Below are 20,105 nucleotides of genomic sequence, written 5' to 3' on the forward strand. Positions count from 1 at the left end.
TATCTCTGAATACCACCCATTGATACCATCTACCCTGTGGAAGGGGACACTGTGATCTCCATCATGATCCTGCATTGTGTTGGTACAGATGGCTTTACAGAATGGACACTGAACCCAGCAGCACTGACAGAGGTGATCAATCAGAATCTCATCTGGTTTCTTCCTGAACTTCTCCATGTTGATGTGTTTTGCACTGCTGAAGCTGTTGTGTAGTTCTGACTTCATTACAGTGAGACCTTCACTAACAACCTGCTGTAGAAAATCAATATCTGTAACGTCCTTGAGATCAGTGAAGGTTATTTCTTTAAAGGTCACTTCATCTTTCAGTGCAGAGGTAAAACTTCTCAGCCACGTGTCTGCATCACCACGGCTCTTCTTGAGCTCCTCAGTTGCGATGTTTACAGCATTTATTACACTCTGCAGTTTGTGATGTAGATTTCCTTTAAAAAGGTTCAGAACGGTGGTGGTGTTTTCAGTGATGTACTTATTAACCTTCTCTGTAATGAAGTTTCTGAAGTGCTTCTCAGGATTGAGAATGTACTTCATATACTTCTCAAAGTTCTCCTCCTCTGCCAGACATTTCAGGATGTGTTTCTCAAGGTTTGATCTGTTACCATTAAACTCTGGCATGTCTGATCTGATCTTTGCTGCTAAATCAAGAGCAGTTTTATTGGAAGCTGCCTGCAGGATGAGGTCTTTCTGGGAACTGCAGATCAGTTCACCAAACACTTTAGTTGCTGTTGTTCCTCTGCAGTAGTTTTGGAAGACACTGTAATATTGTGGTTTCTGCTTGGACAAATAAACTCTTGGATCATTTGCATTCATGAACTTTTTATGGCACTCAGTAAATCTGTGACTCGCAACTTCACACACATGAAGACAGAGATCCAGAGTGAATTCCTTTCTCAGCATGATTCTCTGGTTTTTGCTGTGATGCTCCTCAACTCTCTTCCTGACGTGGTCTGTTATTTCCTGGATGTAGCCGTCATTGTACCCGAGTCTTGTGATTTTACTGCAAATGTCATAAATTAATGTTTCAGCTTCTTGTATGACATTTCTGGTGAGTTCTCGTACAATATTATGGTGTTCAGAATGCAGGCCAATCTCAGACTGACTTTTGCTTTGGTTGCTATTGGGAAATTGAAAAAATGAGAAAAGTCCACTCCAAAAGCCTGACTGATGTTTGTGTTGTTCTTTACTTTTCTTTTGTGTTATCTGCTGACTCTCAGCAAAAAGTTCTTTTGCTCCTTCAAAATAATGTAGGATGAATAATTTCCCATTTTGTCAATATTTTTGAAGTCCTCCTGATTTTGCCGATCGAACACAAAAGCTTTTCATTACCTTCAGACAGAATCTGTTTAGCATCCTCCCAAAACTCAGTAGCTTTTCCTGAAGGTGTGTCTTGTGTCAGTTCAGTGACCCATTTGTCCCACAACTGATCAAATTCCTTCTTAAGATCTTGTTCATTGGTAGTTGTGGATTTGAGTTTCAGAGCGAGATCTTTGCTCAGACTGAACAGTTTTTCACTGTATTCTTTTCTTTTGCTTTCGAAGGCATCTCGTGCCTGTTGCTGCTGAATAACTTCATTCAGTTTTTGTTTTGTGTCTCTGATAAGATCTTCATAAAGTTGTGTGATTTTGGTTTCACATCTCGCTCTCCACTGAACTAAAATCTCTTTGTCTTTGTCTTCTTCAAAGTAACTCTTCACTGATTTGTCCACTTCCTCTTTGGTCTTTTTCATGTAAGAATAAAGATCTTTCTCTTCAATTCTCTTCAGTTTTTCATTTTCAATTCTGTTGTAAAGTTTTTCTTCAGTATCTAACATGGCACTCCTGAGGGTCCAGGTCCATTTTCCAAACTCAGTCTCCAGTTTCCTGTACACTGCGATCTCCAGGGTGTTTTTGAAGCTAAACACAAAGTTCTCGTTGATTAAAGCGTTCCACAGGTCAGTAATGCGTGATTTAAACTGTGAGAGTTTCAGACCTGGAGACTTGGTCGCATTTCTGAAAATGCCTTCCTTTAGATTCTGAACATTTCTGCTGTAGGATGGGTTTGGTGGTGCCATTGGTGGACTGCCCTCCCAGAGCTGTGCAAAATAATACACATCCTCTTTTACACTGAATTCAATAACGTCACTGAAACACTCAGCTTCACTTTCTTCTTCTTTTGCAGCCAGTTTTGCCATTTCATCCAGTTTCTCCTGTAAGCGTCTCCTTCCCTCCATGTTTTTCTCTCCAGCACTAACATCTCCAACATTCTGATGGACAAATAAACAGCTGGGGTTCAGTCTGACCTTCTTCATCCTCAGAAAGGCCTGAACAACAATCTGAAGAATGTCCTGCATCTCAGCAGGGTTTTCTCCAAAGATGTTGATTAAGGTCAGGTTTCCAAGACCAACAACGAAAGTGGCAAGTTCATTATCATGATGTCGGTAGATGTTCCTGCAAGCTCCAGGGCTCAAGACCTTCAGTATCTACAATAAGAATGTAATCAAACTTCAGCTCTTCCTTCATCTCCTCTGACACTCTGACCAGCTGCATGAAGGCTCCTCTGGTGCACCTTCCAGCACTGACAGCAAACTGCAGTCCAAACATGGCATTCAGCATGGTGGATTTCCCAGAGCTCTGAATCCCCAAAACTGACAGAACAAACACCCTCTGATCTCCCAGTATCTTAACAAGTTCATCTAGAACTGCTGAAATCCACATCAGAGGAACATGACCAGCATCTCCATCCATCAGCTCCATTGGATGGCCAGATTTCATAAGTTCTGCTGCAAGTCTCGGGAGAGAGTTCAACGTTTCTTCTTTATATCTTTTCTTTTGTTTGTGTACTGAAATAAAAGACTCGTAAATCTGACCCATCTCTCTGAGGAGGTGCTCCAAACCAAACATTGCTGCATTCAGTTTTACTGAAAGCTCCTCAAGTTCTGTTTGCTTCTCTTTCATTTTATCTGATTTATCATGTTTGTTCTTAAGGTCTAAAACTTCTGTCCACTTTTTATTGTATTTGTGATGAAGACCAGAAAGACAATCTGATGTGCGTTTGTCCAGTAGAATCCCAACCCATTTTAGAAAGAATAATCGTTCATTAATGTCACTTTGAGAATTTAGGACAGAAATGAATTGTTCCATAAGTCCAGAGAGGCCATATTTATGCTGCTCTTCACGAATTTCCATCATTTGTGTTTGTTTTGTGCTTTTTTGCTTTTCCAAGTTGTTCCCATAAAGTTGATGCAGGTCTTTGTTCATCTTACACCAGTGATGCCATAACTTCCCCTGACAGGGCAGATGTTCTTCCTTTAATTTGAGAGATCATTTCCTCCAAATGACTCATCACCATCACTGCAGCTTCCTTAGATTTCTTGCATGCAGGGAAATCTTCATCATTTATAGTCATTTCGGTTTCAAAATCTTCAAGTTTGAACCTTCTGGGTGACTTGGAGAAACAGTCTTTGATGATCATTCTGAGGTTCTTATATATATCTGACTGAGTTCTGTCTTTAAGTCCAACCTTGTATTTTCCATCATTAAATCTAGTAACACCTGATTCATCATCAGATAGTAGGCAAATAAGAGATTTGTGGCCTTTCAAAAGATCTTCTAGTAAGTGCTTATTTGTGATTTTATTTTGATCACCTAACAGCACGACATTCACTGAGGACATTTCAGTCAGAATCTCCAGTTGCTCTTGATTAGTTTGTGCATCACCATGGAGATTACAGAATGCAATACAGTCAGAGAAAACATCCGTTTCCTTTCCAGATGGACAGTACCAAGCGATCTCCACCACTCCATCCATCAGGAGCTGGTTCTTGCTGCTGTTGGTACAGTGTCTGTGGAAGAAGGTGTCATGTTTCTCAGTGATCAAGCTGTTCATTATCTGAGACTTGGATGAAGATGCAGAACCAAACCTAAAGAAGGCCACCATTGGAGTTTCTGCCTCAGATATTGCCCAGGTTTTTGTGATCTCCTCACCAGATTTAGAGGTCTTCCAGCTCTTTCTGATTTGGCGAAAGGTCCACAGAGGAAACTGGATCTCTCTGGTGAAGGGATTGGGCACCAGCAGAGGCAGAGCGTACTGACACTGAGCCAGTTTAGTCACTATTTTCTGCTTTAGGAGAAGATCAGAGCAGTGGAGCACCGCCATCTGAACATCCATGGGGTGAACAGGAGATTTATGGTCTTCCTCGTTAAATGATTCTGCCTTTTTGGTGAAAAGATTATCAAACAAACCAAAACCTTCATCACCTCCTGTACTGAGGTCAACATAATCAACTATGGCAACATCTTCTTCAGTGCTAATATATCTTGCACTATAGTCCATCATTAAAAGCCTTTGTAGAAAGGTTTCCACCAACTCTTTCTCTGTACAAGACTCCTTCCAGTTTAATGAATGTGAAGTTATTTGGAGAATGTCTGAAATTTTCATTTTCACTTTCTGCTTTTCCTCAAGATCAAGTCTAAGAAACAGCTGCTCTGTTTTTTCCATTTCAAGCTTTTTCTTTTTTTCATATTTTGAACTGTCTTCTCCAGACTCCATCATATATTCCTGTAAAACAGATCATACACATAAGCATTTCAAGTTTATCTAGCCGTCTTGATGAATTACTGAATTACACAAGCCTACCATCACTCATGTCTCTAAACCTATTCTGAAATAGAAGAACCCAGCTTTTGAACATGCAAAGATAATGCTGGCTGTAGTGTGTGTGCTCTATTAATGTCACTTATGCCCTTGAGGGTGCTATTAGTTTTAACCACCTTATTATATTCTACTTTATTCTTAACCAAAAAAGATCAGATCTCCAAAAAAAATGTAACTAAAAAAATTTGTCAGCTGATTGTCAAACCCAGTCATTAGTGTTACACAGGTCAGGTGACTCTCAGTGTGGGTCTCCAGCCTGGATACATGTGGAGGGTTTTGTTATGAAGGACATCCATCTTAAAGCATGTGCTTTAATCTGATATGTGGATCAAAAACCAGAATTTCATACCAGATTGGTCGAAGCCTGGGTTATCAACGACCACCACATCGTTAGTGTAAGAATTTACAGACTGCCTCAACCCTATATATTACATAAATACACTATACATATATACATATATATATTTTGCTATATCAAAATGAGCTAATTCGCAAAACAACTTAAATTTCACAAAAGTATTTATGTAGTTTAATGTAGACTTTCAGTTGGATCAATCTTAATCATAGTCTAACTTTAATCAGTCTGAGAGGCAGCAAGCCATCAAGGACCATCTCTAACCAAAAGGTGTCTGAGACCATGATTATCATCTAAAAAATACCCTATCCGGACCTGCTGGGGGGCCGGCACTAGCAAAGGGGTAAATACCAGTTATTACCACCTGCTGACCTTCAGCTCGATAGTGGTGTCACCCAGGCATGTGTGATGTGGAGATGGTAAAGTGGATAGGATTAGTAAAGAGGAAGTGAAAGCATTGATTAAGAGGATGAAGAGTGGAAAGTCGGTAGTATGTGTTTTAGAGAAGTGAAGAAAAGAGTGCAGGCAGGGTGGAGTGGGTGGAGAAGATTGATAGCAGGAGTGATAGGTGATAGAAGAGTATCTGTGAGAGTGAAAGGGAAAGTTTATAGGACACCTATTTGTTGTCAGGGAGAACCCTGCTTCTCCTTCCGTGCCCACCCCGCCTGCATGGAGCTCCTCGCCTTCCTACTAATCATCCACACCTGACACTCGTTCCCGACACATATATAAACCCCTCACTCTCACTCTCACTCTCATTCACCGTCCGTTATTGTTAACCGTATGCCTCGACTTCAGTTGGACTCACCCTACAATCCTGCGCTACGCTTTTTTCCTAAAAGCATATCTCGGACTACCCTGCAACCTTTGCTCTGGACGTTGTGGACCGTGCTCTCTGAGCACACCACAGATATTTCCTTCTCGGACTCTTCATCCCAGTTGATGTATGTTTGTCGATCTACCTTATCTTCATTAAAACCACACAAACTGCACTCCGGCTTCTGCCTCCGTTTCTACCGCATAACATTTGTACACATTTAGGTGTCCTTCTTTGAACAGAACTTGTGAATAGGTCTTATGGCTGTACCAGAAAACTGCTTAGTCATATAATGCACAATGATGTTAAACACACTGATGAGTGTTGTGTCTCTATTTAAACTGACTGTCTCCTTCATGATCCTTATAGGATGGTCTTTAAAACTCAAACTTTAAATTTAAAAGACATGATACATAAAACAGCGCTTTCTTAAAGTGGGAGGCAACATGAGAGGTTTTTCAAACTCTCTAGAATAGTAAACAAGTACTTCATTTGAAATAAAGCACAACAGAACCACACAAATTCCGCTTGATGCCCCCTGTGCTTCCCACTTCTCATCAAATTCCTTTCAGGGCTATTTAGTATCCTCTATCAGGAGTTAAAATTGAACAGGCAGCAAAAAGAGAAAGTTCCTATTAAAGTGTTCACTAGGAAATAAGGAACTGCTTACCTTTCCCCTTTCTGCCACTTCCTCACTCCTCTGTGTAGCTGTCTTCTCTTGTGGCAGGTCTGTGCTATGGCCTATTAGTAAAAAAATTTAAATGACAAAAATACAAATAATATTTATGGAGAATGTTAATTAACTATATCCAAGAACATTTGATCATTTATAAATGTGTGGTGGAAACCTACGTCTGTATTCAGGTTGACCTCCAATTTTCTCAGACAGTTTTTGGTCTTCTGCAGAGTCAACATCTGCATACATCTCACACTTAAGGCTCCCTTTATTCACCTCGACCATCTCCTCTATCATCTCCACGAAGCTGGCCTGACTGCATTTACTGAACTCGAAATGTCTGTTATGACATTCAGCAATGAGATTCTGTATGATTTCCTTGTCTGCATTGCTGCAATGTTCTGGATTTTTAGTAGAGACCACAATGGTGTACTTATAGGTTTCCTCAGATAGAGATGAGAAAATTAAATCCAGTCTGCTTTTGTCTGCTACAGAGAAATTTTGCAACTGTACAACCAGCATTATGACATGAGGCCCAGGAGCTGAAAGCGAGAGACACTGTTTAATACACTGTGTGAGCTGATCTTGTGAAAGAGTTTGGTAAAAAATATGAGGTGCATTTATAATGGTGATGTTTCTTCCCATCACAGGCCCTGTAACTCTCTCATTCTGAAACCCTACTGAATGTAGAGGATGTTCAGCTTCAAATGCAGATCTGGCTAGGATGGAGTTTCCCACACTGCTGGTATCTGAGAGACTGTTTCCCAACAGAATAATTCTCAGATCAGACACTGCAAAAGAAGAGATGCATTCAAAGCTACTAATATATTCACCAGTGGTGTAATCAAATGACTTTGTCTGTATCTGTAACTCAATCGGTTTAGTGCACATTTATATTCTATTTTAAAATAAGGCTAAAAACTTTAGTGGGTGTAATTTATAATTACTTTTTTTTATAGGAACTCTATTACTATGCTCTAGACATGCTGGAAATTAGTGAGAAGAAAACATGACCAATAGAAACAGAAGCCACATTTAATCCCAAAATTAGGAGGGGGCAGGGTGAACAGTCAGGTAAAGTGTGATGATCAGGATTAACACTCTGACTGATAATAATGCCTGTGACCAATCAACAACTCAAAAACCCCATATAATACCACAATACAATATTAACATTTATACCCAATTATCATAATATCAAAAATGTTAACTTCCTTCCATCACACATCACTCTGTAAATACCCCATAAAAAATGCATAGTTTCCCACATTTTCCCCAAATTTTGTTCTGAAGTTGTGGAACTATCGAAAGAAGTTTCTGGCCACTCAAAATGTAGAAACATATGGACTTGAAGTCTGTGCAGGCGAGTCTCTCTACCCCCAAGATTTGACATGTGAATTTGACATTTTGTAAAGTGTTTTGTGATTTTTTTTTTTGTTATTTTCATCCTGTGCCATTTGGAGATGCACATTTGTTTGTATTTTGGTATTTGGTACATGCGATTTCTAGGAATGTTTCAGTGTCAGACAGACATTTTTTATCATTTGGAGAAATCTGGTGTCATACAGAGAGATTTGTGTTATTTGGAAAGGTTTTGTGTTATTTGTTGATATTTTCCTCATTTAGTGATTATTTGTGTCATTTGGTGAGATTGTGTTCATGTGGAGAGGTTATGATGTTCAGTGTAGAAGGCCAAGAAATTAATGAATGACACATTCAGTCTTTAATCAGAACTTAATTAAAAATTTGGAGGAGAGTAAAAACATCCTATACACGTCTCTGCCTCCAAATCTGTGTTATATAGAAAAATCGATTAACTTATTCAATTCCACTTAAATTGATTAAATTTTATTGGAATAAAAATCCTATAACATGGCTACATTACTGAATATAATAAATTTCACATACCTTTTCCTCTCACTGTATCTCCATCTATCTTTGCTGTGTTTTTTGTGAAATGATCTTCATGTCTTCTCTGTGTTTCTGGGTGTTTATTCTCATGCAACCTGCTTCCTTCAGTCTCCTTTACCACTGCATCAATTTTCTTTAAAAGCTGAAGAACCTCATGTTTATCAAATGGAGATATTTTCTGAATCCTGTGGTGTCTCACTTCACATTCACTGAGGAATCCCTGGTCTTCACCTGTAGTTATCACTATGGAGCGTTTTCTGGACAGTGGGCTGAAAGTTTCCAATATGCTTCTGACTCTGTCATGTTTTTCACGTGTGACTGTTTCTGACTGAAGCACTAAGAGGAACACGTGAGGTCCAGGATCAGCAAGAGAAATGCACTCTTTTACCCTCTGAGTCAGTTCCTCCTGAGACAGTTGTGGGTTATAGAGATGAGGTGTGTTGATGATGGTGATGATTCTTCCCTCCACATAACCATTGGCTTTCTCACTGTACTGCTTCACTGAAGAAGGAATTTCAGTCTCAAATGCAGATCTGCTCAGGATGAAGTTTCCCACTGCGTTGGTCAGAGGTACATTTTCCCCCAGCAGCACAATTCTTACTTCAGACACTGAAACATTATTAGAAACAAATTATTAATGATCTTTCTTCTGTGGTTGAACAACTGAAGGTACACTTAGTGAAATAAGATCTACTACAATGTGCAGCTTTATTATTTATACATTTTAGTGCAGTATATCACTTTATCTTGTCATTGTTTCTACAGGAAAATGTCCCTGTCCCAAGTGCTCAAAACACCAGGGCTCAATCTCTCTGGTATTCCCTGCCTGTGTATTGACACTGTTAATCTATTATCTAGGTTCATTCCTGTTTGAGGATTTTGATAACTATTTTTGGCCTTTAGACTGTTTTTATTATTAATCTAGATGCTTTTCATACCATGGGTCACAATTCTAGGAAGGGTTGCAATGAAAAAGAAATAGGGGGAAAAAAACTACTTAAAAACAACAACTAAACTAAAACTAAGACTGCTGGTGCTGGACTGTTTTCAACCATTAAAAGTTCTCCCACACCACCCACTGCTATGTTCCCTCCATTGGGGTCCTGTAGCGACTTTTGTGAGACCACCTTAGAAGATGACTCGAAAGTGATTGATTAGACACAGTTCAGAGTTTTAACTGTAAATTTATGTGCCAAATTTAACTTTTTACCAGATGGTTCTATGTGTTGCCATATACTGTACAAAGCTGAAAAAAATTAGAAGAGGAAGAAGAAACAATAAAATATTAACAGGGCAACTTTTGACTTTCTAATAAGAAAATGTACAACAAAAATGACTACAAATACAAATGATTTCTCATGTTACATGCCCTAAACATAGCTGTGAGAAATAATAATACGGTAATTTATAGAGTAATATTATATATATATAAAAAACATAGCAAACGTAAGCAATTAAACTGGAGAGGAAACAAAAAATTCTACCCCAAAATATAACCTTTTTCATTACCTTGTTTTAACTGATCAGCAGACATTTTTTAAATACATTTTTATAATCATACATAATTTTATCAGTATTGTGAGGTTTCATTTTCCAGACTAATATAATCAGGTGAGGTACCTGAGGGACCTTTGGACTGAGTGATGATCTGTTTGTGTATCTGTCATAAATATATATATATATATATATATATATATATATATATATATATATATATATATATATATATATATATATAATTCTGTACTTATTGCTTGTCATGGTCACAAATCCAAAAATAAATGCAATTTTAATCTTTTAACATTATTATATAAGTTTAAACAAAGTTCAATAAACAAAACAAAAAAGTAACAAACTAACACAAGAATAAAGGCAGTAAAATAAAGTTGAACTCCATACACAAGGAAAATACTTTGCCAAAGCTGTGTACATAAAACTTTCACACAATTAAAAGTTTAATAAAAAATAAATAATAAAAATAGTGAAAATTTGATGTCTATAATTTTCTTAGAATTTTATCACTTATAATCTACACACTGTTGAGTTACAGTTAAATATTAGTTCATTTACCCTGAGGTACGGTGGCTGAGAAGTGCAAAACACATTAACAAATCTGAAAACACAAGGACGATTCAGACAAAGCGGAAAAGGGAGGTATAGTGTGGGAACAAAACACTTATTGATCATTGGATGAGACACCTGTCATTCAACATATACAGGAGGTATGAAATCTTATAACTTTGTTTCTTGTACAGTTGTAAAGTTCTCAAACCCTTGCCCTATTTTATTATATCTACAAATAACCTGAAGTATTAACAAAAAAAAAAAAACTTTTTTCCCCAAAAAATAATAATGATTCCCCCAACCCCTTCTCTTTTCAACTGAACAGCCATAATATTATGACCCCCTGCCTAATATTGTGTTGGTCCCCTTTTGCTGCTAAAACAGTTGTGACCCGTCGATCATCAACAGCATGAACTTCTACAGCAGTTTGAGCTACAGGAGCTCGTCTGTTGAATCGGACCACACGGACCAGCCTTCACTCCTCACGCGCATCAATGATCCTCGTCCCCCCTGACCCTGTCGCCGGTTCACCACTGTTCCTTCCCTGGAGCACTTTTGATTCTGACCACTGCAGACCAGGAACATCCCACAAGAGCTGCAGTTTTGGTGATGCTCTGACCCAGACGTCTAGACGTCACAATTTGTCAAACTCGCTCAAATCCTTATGCCCATTCTTTCCTGCTTCTAACATCAACATTCACCTGCTGCCTAATAAATAAATCCAGCCACTAACAGATCATCAGAAGATCATCAGTGTTCTTCACTTCACTGCTCAGAATGTTAGAATGTCAATGTGATAATGTTATTATGTCATAATGTCATAATATTATGACTGATAGTGTGCACTTTGTATTTTTGGGGTACTCATTAATCTACACTCAGTTATCATGTAGGAAGGTGAACCTTCAGCCCAGTTTGAGGTCCTGAGTCCTGTGGATCAGGTTTTTATTGAGGAGATCTCTGTACTTCACTCCATTCAGCTTTTCCTCAACCCTGCTCAGTCTCACAGTTCCTGCTGCAGAAAAAACATCCCCACAGCTGGATGCTGCCACCACCATGCTTCACAGTTGAGACAGTTTTGGGGAGGTGATGAGCTAAGCCTGGTTTCCTGCAGACATGTCGTTTAGAAGAGAGGCCAAACAGTTCAATTTTTGTTTTATCAGACCAGAGAATCTTTTTCCAATTCAGGTTTTTGTGTTCTCTTACAATTGAATTGCTATTACCATTTATGATCACTAGGTGGTATATGCATGTTAATAGATGTAAAGCGGTGTTACTGCTAATGTGGAGTAAGTAAAAAAGAAGCATGGAGATGTTAAGCTACAGCTCGTGTCCCGCCTACTTATTTATCTAATTCTCCTTCAACATAACAAGGTTGCAGCTCTTTCAGGTTCCAGTTGATAAACTTCAAGTGAGCTTCCATGGGTTTTGCACTGAGGAGAGGCTTCCATTTAGCCACTCTGCCATAAAGCCCAGATCAGTGGAGGTCTGCAGTGATGGTTGTCCTTCTGGAACTTTGTTTATCTTCACACAGGATCTCTGGAGCTCAGTCAGACTGACCATCAGGTTCTTGCTCACTACTCTTACTTCTCCCCAGATTGCTCAGTGTGGACAGGCAAATAACTGTTGGAAAAGTCCTGGTTGTGCCCCACGTCTTCCATTTATGAATGATGGAAACCACTGTGCTCTTGAAAATCTTCAGTGCAGCAGCAAATTTGTGTGTAGCCTTCCCCAGATCTGATTTTTCCAGATCATGTCCAATCAAGAAACATTTTCACAGGAAGACTCCAGTTAAGATGTAGAAACATCTCAGCAACAATAAAGAGAATCAAGAAGGACCTCAGGTCATTTTTAAGTGTTGTTGCAAAGGGTTTAAGTACTTATGCACGTGATATTTCAGGTTTTTTTACAGACAATTCTTATTTTTACTTTGTCATTATTTTGGATTGAGTGAAGATTAATAAGAAAAAAATCTGAATGATGGAAGTATCAGACTGCAACATAACAACACTGAAATGTATGACAATGATCCTAAACACACCTGCAAGTCCACCTCTGAGCTTAAATGCTGCAGAGACGCTGTGGCATGACCTGGAACAGACCATTTATTCTTAAAGATCCTTTAATGAGACCGACTCAAAACAATTCTGCAAAGAATTGTAAGCCAAAATTCCTCCACAGTGATGGGAAAGAAAATGCTTAATTAAAGTTGTTGCCGCCAAGTGTGGCACAACCCATTATTAGATTTAGAGGCCAAATCTTTTGTACATGGGGCCAGGCAGGTTTAGACAGCTTTTTTTCCTTAATAAATTAAATCATCATTTAAAAACTCAATTTTGCATTTACTCAGGTTATCTTCATCTCATATTATATATTATGCCTGATGATTCAAATCATTTATGATATGCAAAAAAATTGCTTCATTTTTAAATAAACAGATTTACAGAAAAATATGTATTTTGTTGTGTACATAATTAATAATTGATGAAAAACAAAAGGTAATTCAGCCTGTGATATTTTTTTCAGAGGACAGAACATTGACGATTCTAGAATAAATGTCAGTTAATAAAACATCATATAAACTAAAATTGGTAAAACATGAGACAAGGCACCAAATAAATTGCTTTTCTGAATGTTGTAAATAGTTTTGGACTTTGGGACATCATGTGACACTGTGGGCAAAGACGCCTTATAGCTTTCCTACGTTTCTCGCCCTTTTATATCCATTACTTTTCACACACTGCTGATTTACAGTCCAATTTTATATCTTGTGAAATGAAGCCATTAATTTCAGCAGTTTTCTTCAGAATTTAATGTGAATAAAAGATGATTGTGATTCTTACCCTCGTTCGACGCCATTTCATGGCAGCGCTGAAGTTAAAAGTGAAAGTATTTTTTCTTTGTTTTTGGAACGATCCATTCCGTGTATTGATCCGTGTTTTCCATGTTACGATGGCCACCAGATGGCAGTATAATGCAGCGGTGTGCCGAGTTCAGGCTCGTTCTGATTACAGAACTGTGTGTGTGTATCTCAATACATGGTACCAGGATAAATGATGAAATATGATGAATTCTATCTGTTCATCAGAGGCATTGAAGCTGACAGGAAATGTGAATTAGAACTGGAAAGCTTTTAGACTAAGATTTGAACTTTATGCGTTCACCATTGTGCTGGATTGTAATGAACAGAGGAATAGAGCAGTGCTGCTGACATCTGTAGAACACATTTATCTTCATGGTATAAGAAAAAGAGAAGTATGAGGGCGTGTTTGAGAAGTTTGGAAAAATGGAACCTACAAAAGGAATATCTTCAGAAATAGATGCGGACAGAGTCAGAATTGTGTGTTGTAATTTTACAACACATTGTGTGACTCTAGGATTCGATATATAATAGAAATTGTAGTAAAGATTAAAGAGTTGTTGACTGACCTCATATTAAAAAGGGCAATAAAAATCTTCCATGCATCAGAATGTACAATGGCACAGCTAAAGAGTTTTAGTGATGAGAAGGAGACAGCAGAAGTGGATGCAGAAGTGGATGCAGTTTGAAGTGCTACTGAAAGAGGGATGTCTAAGAAAAAGGAAAAAAAAGCCAAGCCAAGAGAGCAGGGCTGTGGAAAGTGTGCCAACAAACATGGCCATCTTTTGGAAAGGACTGCCGGAATTGTGGAGGAAAGAATAATTTCATTTTGCAATTAAGTTCTGTTATTCAAAGAAAAAGGGCAGTTTCTGTAGGAGTGACATTGAGGATGAAGAAGCACCAATCTTTGTAGATTCAGTTGAAGATGAACAAAATGCTTTGACTGAGGAGTGGATCCACACATGGATGTAAATAGTACTGAGGTTTCACAGAAGCTAGTGAATTGTGTTACAGTGGAGAAACCTGATGGAGATCTAAGATTGTGTAAAAATCTTAAGGACTTAAACAAAGACTTCCAACAAAATCAGATATAACCAGTGCAATGAGTGGAGCATCTTGCTTTTCTCTTAGTCTGGGTTTTATTAGATACTGCTAAATGAGGAAAGTGCAAAGCTGTGCAACTTTAACTCAGAATTAACAAAACCGTGCAGCAGCTTTTTGATGGAGAAAAAGGAGTAGGAGTTTTCATTGATGGTGTAGTACATGTGTGTCAAACTCAGGCCCGTACATTTATATTCGGCCCGCGAGATGATTTTATATAGATCTATTCATGGGCGTAAATCCCAGGGGGGACAAAGGGGGCATGCATGTACTAGTGCACTGCAACAAACACTGCAACTAATGTACTAGTGCACTGCAACAAACACTGCAACTAATGTACAAGTGCACTGCAACAAACACTGCAACTAATGTACCAGTGCACTGCAACAAACACGGCAACTAATGTACTAGTGCACTGCAACAAACACTGCAACTAATGTACTAGTGCACTGCAGCTAACACTGCAACTAATGTACTAGTGCACTGACACTAACACTGCAACCAATGTACTAGTGCACTGCAACAAACACTGCAACTAATGTACTAGTGCACTGACACTAACACTGCAACCAATGTACTAGTGCACTGCAGCTAACACTCCAACTAATGTACTAGTGCACTGCAGCTAACACTGCAACTAATGTACTAGTGCACTGCAACTAACACTGCAACTAATGTACTAGTGCACTGCAGCTAACACACCAAAGCCGTTTCCCATGCAGTGTTTTATTCGGGACGACTTGGTATAATATTAACTGAACATTAACACACAATTAGCATATTGTTTATCTGTGCATTTACTAAATGAGCACTGCTACATCCGAACTGACCCCACTGTATTTTTAATAATACATTTCTATATTGTTCTTAAGTGTCTTAATTAATTTTAAATAGAAATTGAAACCTTTTTTTAATTCCTTGTTTTTATTGTTGTGGTTATTTTTATGATAGTTTTTTTTTTAATGTAAAGCACTTAGAATTACCATTGTGTATGAAATGTGATACAGTATAAATAAACTTGCCTTGCAGTGTCATAGACTAAATAAAATGACGGAGAAAAGGAAAATGGACATAGGATCATTTTTCAGTGCACCTAAACCATATCTTTATAAGTACAATCTGACTGTATTATTTGTGTCCCCTTCAAAAATTGCTCATTAAAATTTTTTATATTTATTGTCCCCCCCCTACTGTTAAATGAAATTTACGCCCATGGATCTATTATTATAGTTATTAATGTCCCGGCGATATGAAGCGCTGATAACACAAACTACAGATCCCATAATGCATCGCTTCAGCTGCCTTACCGAACGCTAGACTACCTGAGAACATTCCAGCGTCAATCAAGTGGAGCTCCTGCTGATGTATTTAACCCTATTGTACAGTTATTGTGAAACAGCGCCTCACAGTGGTGAAGAGAAAAGTTGACTCTGAGTAGATGTTTACTGACACTGGCGGTAAACACGTGTGTGTGTGTGTGTGTGTGTGTGTGTTATTAGTGGAGCGAATGTGACTGTAATTAAGGAATTGAATCTAAAACTGAACTACGAGACAAAACATCAGGAGAAGCTGAAGAACCTGAATGCAGAGCAGAAGATACAGAAAGTAGAAGAGTTAAAGAAGAATCTGACATTTCAGCAGATGTTTTTCACCAGAGAACAATCCCAAAGTGAAGCTGGTGTAAAAACAGAGGAGAAATCAGAGTCTCATCAGCAGGTTATTTACTGAGGGAGAGTTTCTGAAGAGCTGCATGATGAAGCTGTGAGACGTCTGGTGTTTAACAGGAGATATTTGTATGGAGAGCAAAATATTTAAAGTTTAAGTTTATTTATTCTGGAATAATATTTCTGTCTGTTTTTATTGTTATTTATGTTCAAAAAACATTTCGTTTTAGTGTGTTCAATAAATGTTTATCCTGTTCAGCCCATGACCTAAAGTGTGCTTTGAGTTTGACACCCTTAAACCAAGAAAGGAGAAAGACCTACAGAGAGCCTTAGGGTTAGTAAACCACCTGGGGGGAGTTTGTTCCAAATCTGTCCACAAATACAAGGTCATTAAGAAGCCTGTTGGAAACGAACACAGTGGCAGTGGAAAAGGAGCGTGATAATGAGTGGATGGGGTTAAAGGGCAGTTTGACTAAAAAACCTGTTCTAAAATTCTACAACCAAGAATAAGCCACTAAAAATGTATTCAGATGCAATGAAATCTGGTTTAGGAGCTGTTTTACTCCAGCAACATGACACAGAGTGCTATCTGGTTGCATATTCTATATATAATGCACAAATAGAAAAAGAGACTGTGGGTGTAGTGTTGGGTTGGTTGAGGGATTTCATGAGTATGTTTATAGAAAAGATGTTTAGAGACAGATCATAACAGTATCAGACAAATCCACAAAGCACATGATCTCATATTTAAAAACAAATTTTACAGAATCCTGGTGACTTTAGTGATAACGAACCCCAAATCAGTGATCTGACATTTAAAAAGTTCACATTGCAGTATGACCTTCAGAAGCACATCATCATGTACATAATAATCAACTGATAGAAAGCTGATGTAAAACATAAACATGTTCAATTCAATTTATATTCATTTATTATTATTTACTTATTCTGAGGTTCTTTTCACCATCATCTTTCTAATTTACTTCACTTGTGGTAATGGATATCTGAAGAAACGTTAGTTAGCATGTTAGCATTGCACCACATTTATGTGTCCATACAAACAATTAATAATTAATTTGTTCGGGGGAAAATGTGGAAATATTTGTATCTATGTGTCAGTTTATTCAGGCATGTCTGCTTTATTACTATTATTACACGTTACACCAGTAGGTTTTAGAGCATAAGTTATTAATCTCACACAACTAAGTTCATCACAGATCATCCTGTTAGCTCACTGGCTTGACTTTTAATTCTGTAAAATAGTTCCACTTTTATTACTTTACATTTTTACAGCATGTCAGAAAATGATCTCTTGTGACAACAGTGATGAGCACCAAACCATCTCAGCATGCACTAAACTTTCACCTTTGCTGTGGATCAGGTCCAAAAGCAGATGACCACATCAGGTTCCTGTGCTTTCAGGCACAGAGGCCAAACCTGGACAATTTCCTGGTTTCTATTTAATCAGCAGCTGTTCAGTTTGGGTTTGTGTGTGTCCACTGTGGCCTCAGGTTCCTGTTGATGACTGACAGTGAGGAACCTCAGGTGGTGTATTTCTGCAATATAACACACTACAGTAAACTCTCATGAATAAACCCTCACTAACACTATGATGTGAAACTCTGGTTTCTACACACACTGTATGTGTAGTGATAAAATGAGCTGCTCTCAGAAAGCCTGGTCAGGTGAGGAGAAGCATGTGCTCGGTAATCGATTAGATTTCCTGATCTGCACATTTCACTACACACTGAGTAATAAATATCACAATAATGATTTATAAAGTAAAGAATCTGTGGATCATTTCAGGTTAAAAGCGCTTTAAAACTGGAAGTGATTTTTACTGAAAGCTGACTGTAAGTTATCTCCTGGATGAGAAGATCCAGACTCCTCAGTGTGTCCTGCAGCAGGAGGTGGAACACTGCTCCACTGATCTCCAACATGGCGGCCCTCAGCTCTCCTCTGAGAACATGTCGGGGTATTTTAAAGGAGCTCCGATATCTAAAAGGCCCCGAGTATAGAGGCACCATGATGTACACTTATGTGATGGAACAGTTCCGGAAAAATCAGGTAGGAGATGAGATCTAAAGCTGAGCTCAATGTGCTACTGCTGCTGGTGGAGCTTCTGACCTTCACGAGGTTGAGGAGAAACTCGCTAAACACAACCGCAGAGCTCGTGCTGTATTACATTATTAACTAAATGATTTATTTACCAGTTTAATATCTATAATATTGATCATTTCTCCATAAAAATCACTTTCGATTTCCCTGAGATTCTAAAGCGCATGCGCCGCGCATTTCTTTTAAGCTGCTATAGCAACGGCTCCTCGCGCCTTTTAATTCTGAGGTAAAATAAATGCTAACATGCTAACAAAGAAAAAAACGGGCACTTTGGTTAATAAACAATGTTTAAAAACAGTAAACAACATTGAATTTTCCACAGATTGTTCATGAAAAACATCCCAAAACGAAAATCTAAATAGTATAATAATATTTTAGTTCTCCACAGACAGCAGGAGGAAAAAAATCATTAGAAACCATACAAGATATTTTATTCTGAGGGAAATCATCTGCTCCTGAAAGGCTGCACAGGTTTCTGGTGATATTTCACAGTAAATCAGTGAAATCCTAATGGAGACCATTACAGCTGTTCTCATGGTGCATAATGGGAAGATCAGAAGTACTGCTGGAAGGTTGGAGGTCTTTCAGAGAAGAGCTCACATCTAGTGCTAATAGTAATAGAGTAATAAAAGTTTTTATGACTGAATTTATAATTTATAATTTATTTATATCTAGACCACTACAGGTTATATTTTGGATTCCTTTGGATATCTGGTTCACCACATAATCCATCATGACCATTAATTCACTTGAGAAAGGAGTTTCAGATGTGGTAGCTAAGAAGATATATAGGATATGAAATAATCCACTTTACACTGGACTGTTCTGTGTCCTGATGTCCCAGTGGACTAAACAGGACAATAAAGTGTTCTGTCTGCAGAATGTTAGTGTAGAAGTCAGCTGGTTAATTGTATTTAATAAAGTTAATACTGTTAATTCTTCAACATTAATTTTCATTGTTTACGCTTTAAACGTTTGTTCAAACCCACAATTTGCAAGTGATCAGAAATATTGGAATTGATGGTGTATCTTGTTGTCCAGGTGAAGTTCTGACTGTTTAAACAGGATAAACATGAGACCTGAGGGAAAATCACCAAGAGCTATTAATCAAACATGAGGCAGAACCAGTAGAAAAATCTTCTTAAACAGAAAGAAACCCACCAAAGAACCAGAGTCCTGTAATTCCAGTACTTTTAGAGAAGAGTGTTATAAGTATTATGTATTGTCTTTTCTCCTGTACAGTGAAACATGTTAATGTTATAAATGATATATGTGTTGGCGTGTTCAGGTGACCAGCGCGCGACACTGCCGTGCCCAGAGAGAGGCTCTCCACACCTCCCACACATACCTGTGTCTGGTAGAGTCCACACGCCATCATCTAGAGCTGCATAATCAGTACCACGGGAAAGGAGGGCGCCCCCTGGAGGAAGTGGCCCACCTTGTAGGATTGCGCTTACCCACACAGCCTGGTGGTAAGGGCTGGGAGAAGTGAGAGACTGAGTAACAGAGGGAGAGCAGGAGGACGACTGGCTGTCAATCAGAGACTGTCTTCATTCTCACTCTGTATGTTTGTGTGTCGATTTGTAAAGATCTCTTTGTCTTCAAATAAATAAAGTTTATTCACACTCCTGATAGCGATTATTAAAAATAAACACATAATCTAATCCTGAGCCTCCAGGTCTCACCCCAGGATTCCTCAAAACTACAATCATTAGTTCTTTTCCATTTTATAGATTTTATTCACACAAAATAGAAATAACTTGTTAGCAAAATACACATCTGTAAATTAGTTTGCTGAAACTCTTCTAGACAAATTAAACGTGTTTTTATTACTATATCACAGTACAGATAAACATTACAAGGTTCAGTGTTCAAATGTTGGTTATTTACTC

General features: G+C 38.2%; 2 protein-coding genes across 2 annotated transcripts; one reads left to right on the top strand and one right to left on the bottom strand.

The window, feature by feature from the left end:
* Nucleotides 1-1,075: 1,075 nt before the first annotated feature.
* On the bottom strand, nucleotides 1,076-13,368 carry LOC124381955 (interferon-induced very large GTPase 1-like). Its single transcript, XM_046843944.1, is given in 9 exon segments — nucleotides 1,076-1,333; nucleotides 1,336-2,430; nucleotides 2,433-2,459; nucleotides 2,462-3,308; nucleotides 3,310-4,551; nucleotides 6,490-6,560; nucleotides 6,672-7,286; nucleotides 8,404-9,015; nucleotides 13,314-13,368. Coding segments are annotated over 9 exon segments (4,647 nt in total). The 5' UTR covers nucleotides 13,330-13,368; the 3' UTR covers nucleotides 1,076-1,211.
* A 4,195-nt stretch (nucleotides 13,369-17,563) lies between these two features.
* LOC124381964 (protein FMC1 homolog) lies at nucleotides 17,564-19,838 on the top strand. The gene is made up of 3 exons (XM_046843970.1): nucleotides 17,564-17,640; nucleotides 17,902-18,162; nucleotides 19,502-19,838. Exons 2-3 carry the CDS (start codon nucleotides 17,965-17,967, stop codon nucleotides 19,703-19,705), a joined length of 402 nt encoding a protein of 133 aa, XP_046699926.1. The 5' UTR covers nucleotides 17,564-17,640; nucleotides 17,902-17,964; the 3' UTR covers nucleotides 19,706-19,838.
* Nucleotides 19,839-20,105: the final 267 nt, after the last annotated feature.

Source organism: Silurus meridionalis, chromosome 29, assembly GCF_014805685.1.
Source record: "Silurus meridionalis isolate SWU-2019-XX chromosome 29, ASM1480568v1, whole genome shotgun sequence".
NCBI lineage: Eukaryota > Metazoa > Chordata > Actinopteri > Siluriformes > Siluridae > Silurus > Silurus meridionalis.

Coding starts and splice junctions, on each gene's coding strand:
- LOC124381964 (XM_046843970.1), top strand. CDS start 17,965: ATGAGAAGATCCAGACTCCTCAGTGTGTCCTGCAGCAGGAGGTGGAAC. Junction 18,163..19,501: donor AACAGTTCCGGAAAAATCAG/GTAGGAGATGAG, acceptor TGGCGTGTTCAG/GTGACCAGCGCGCGACACTG.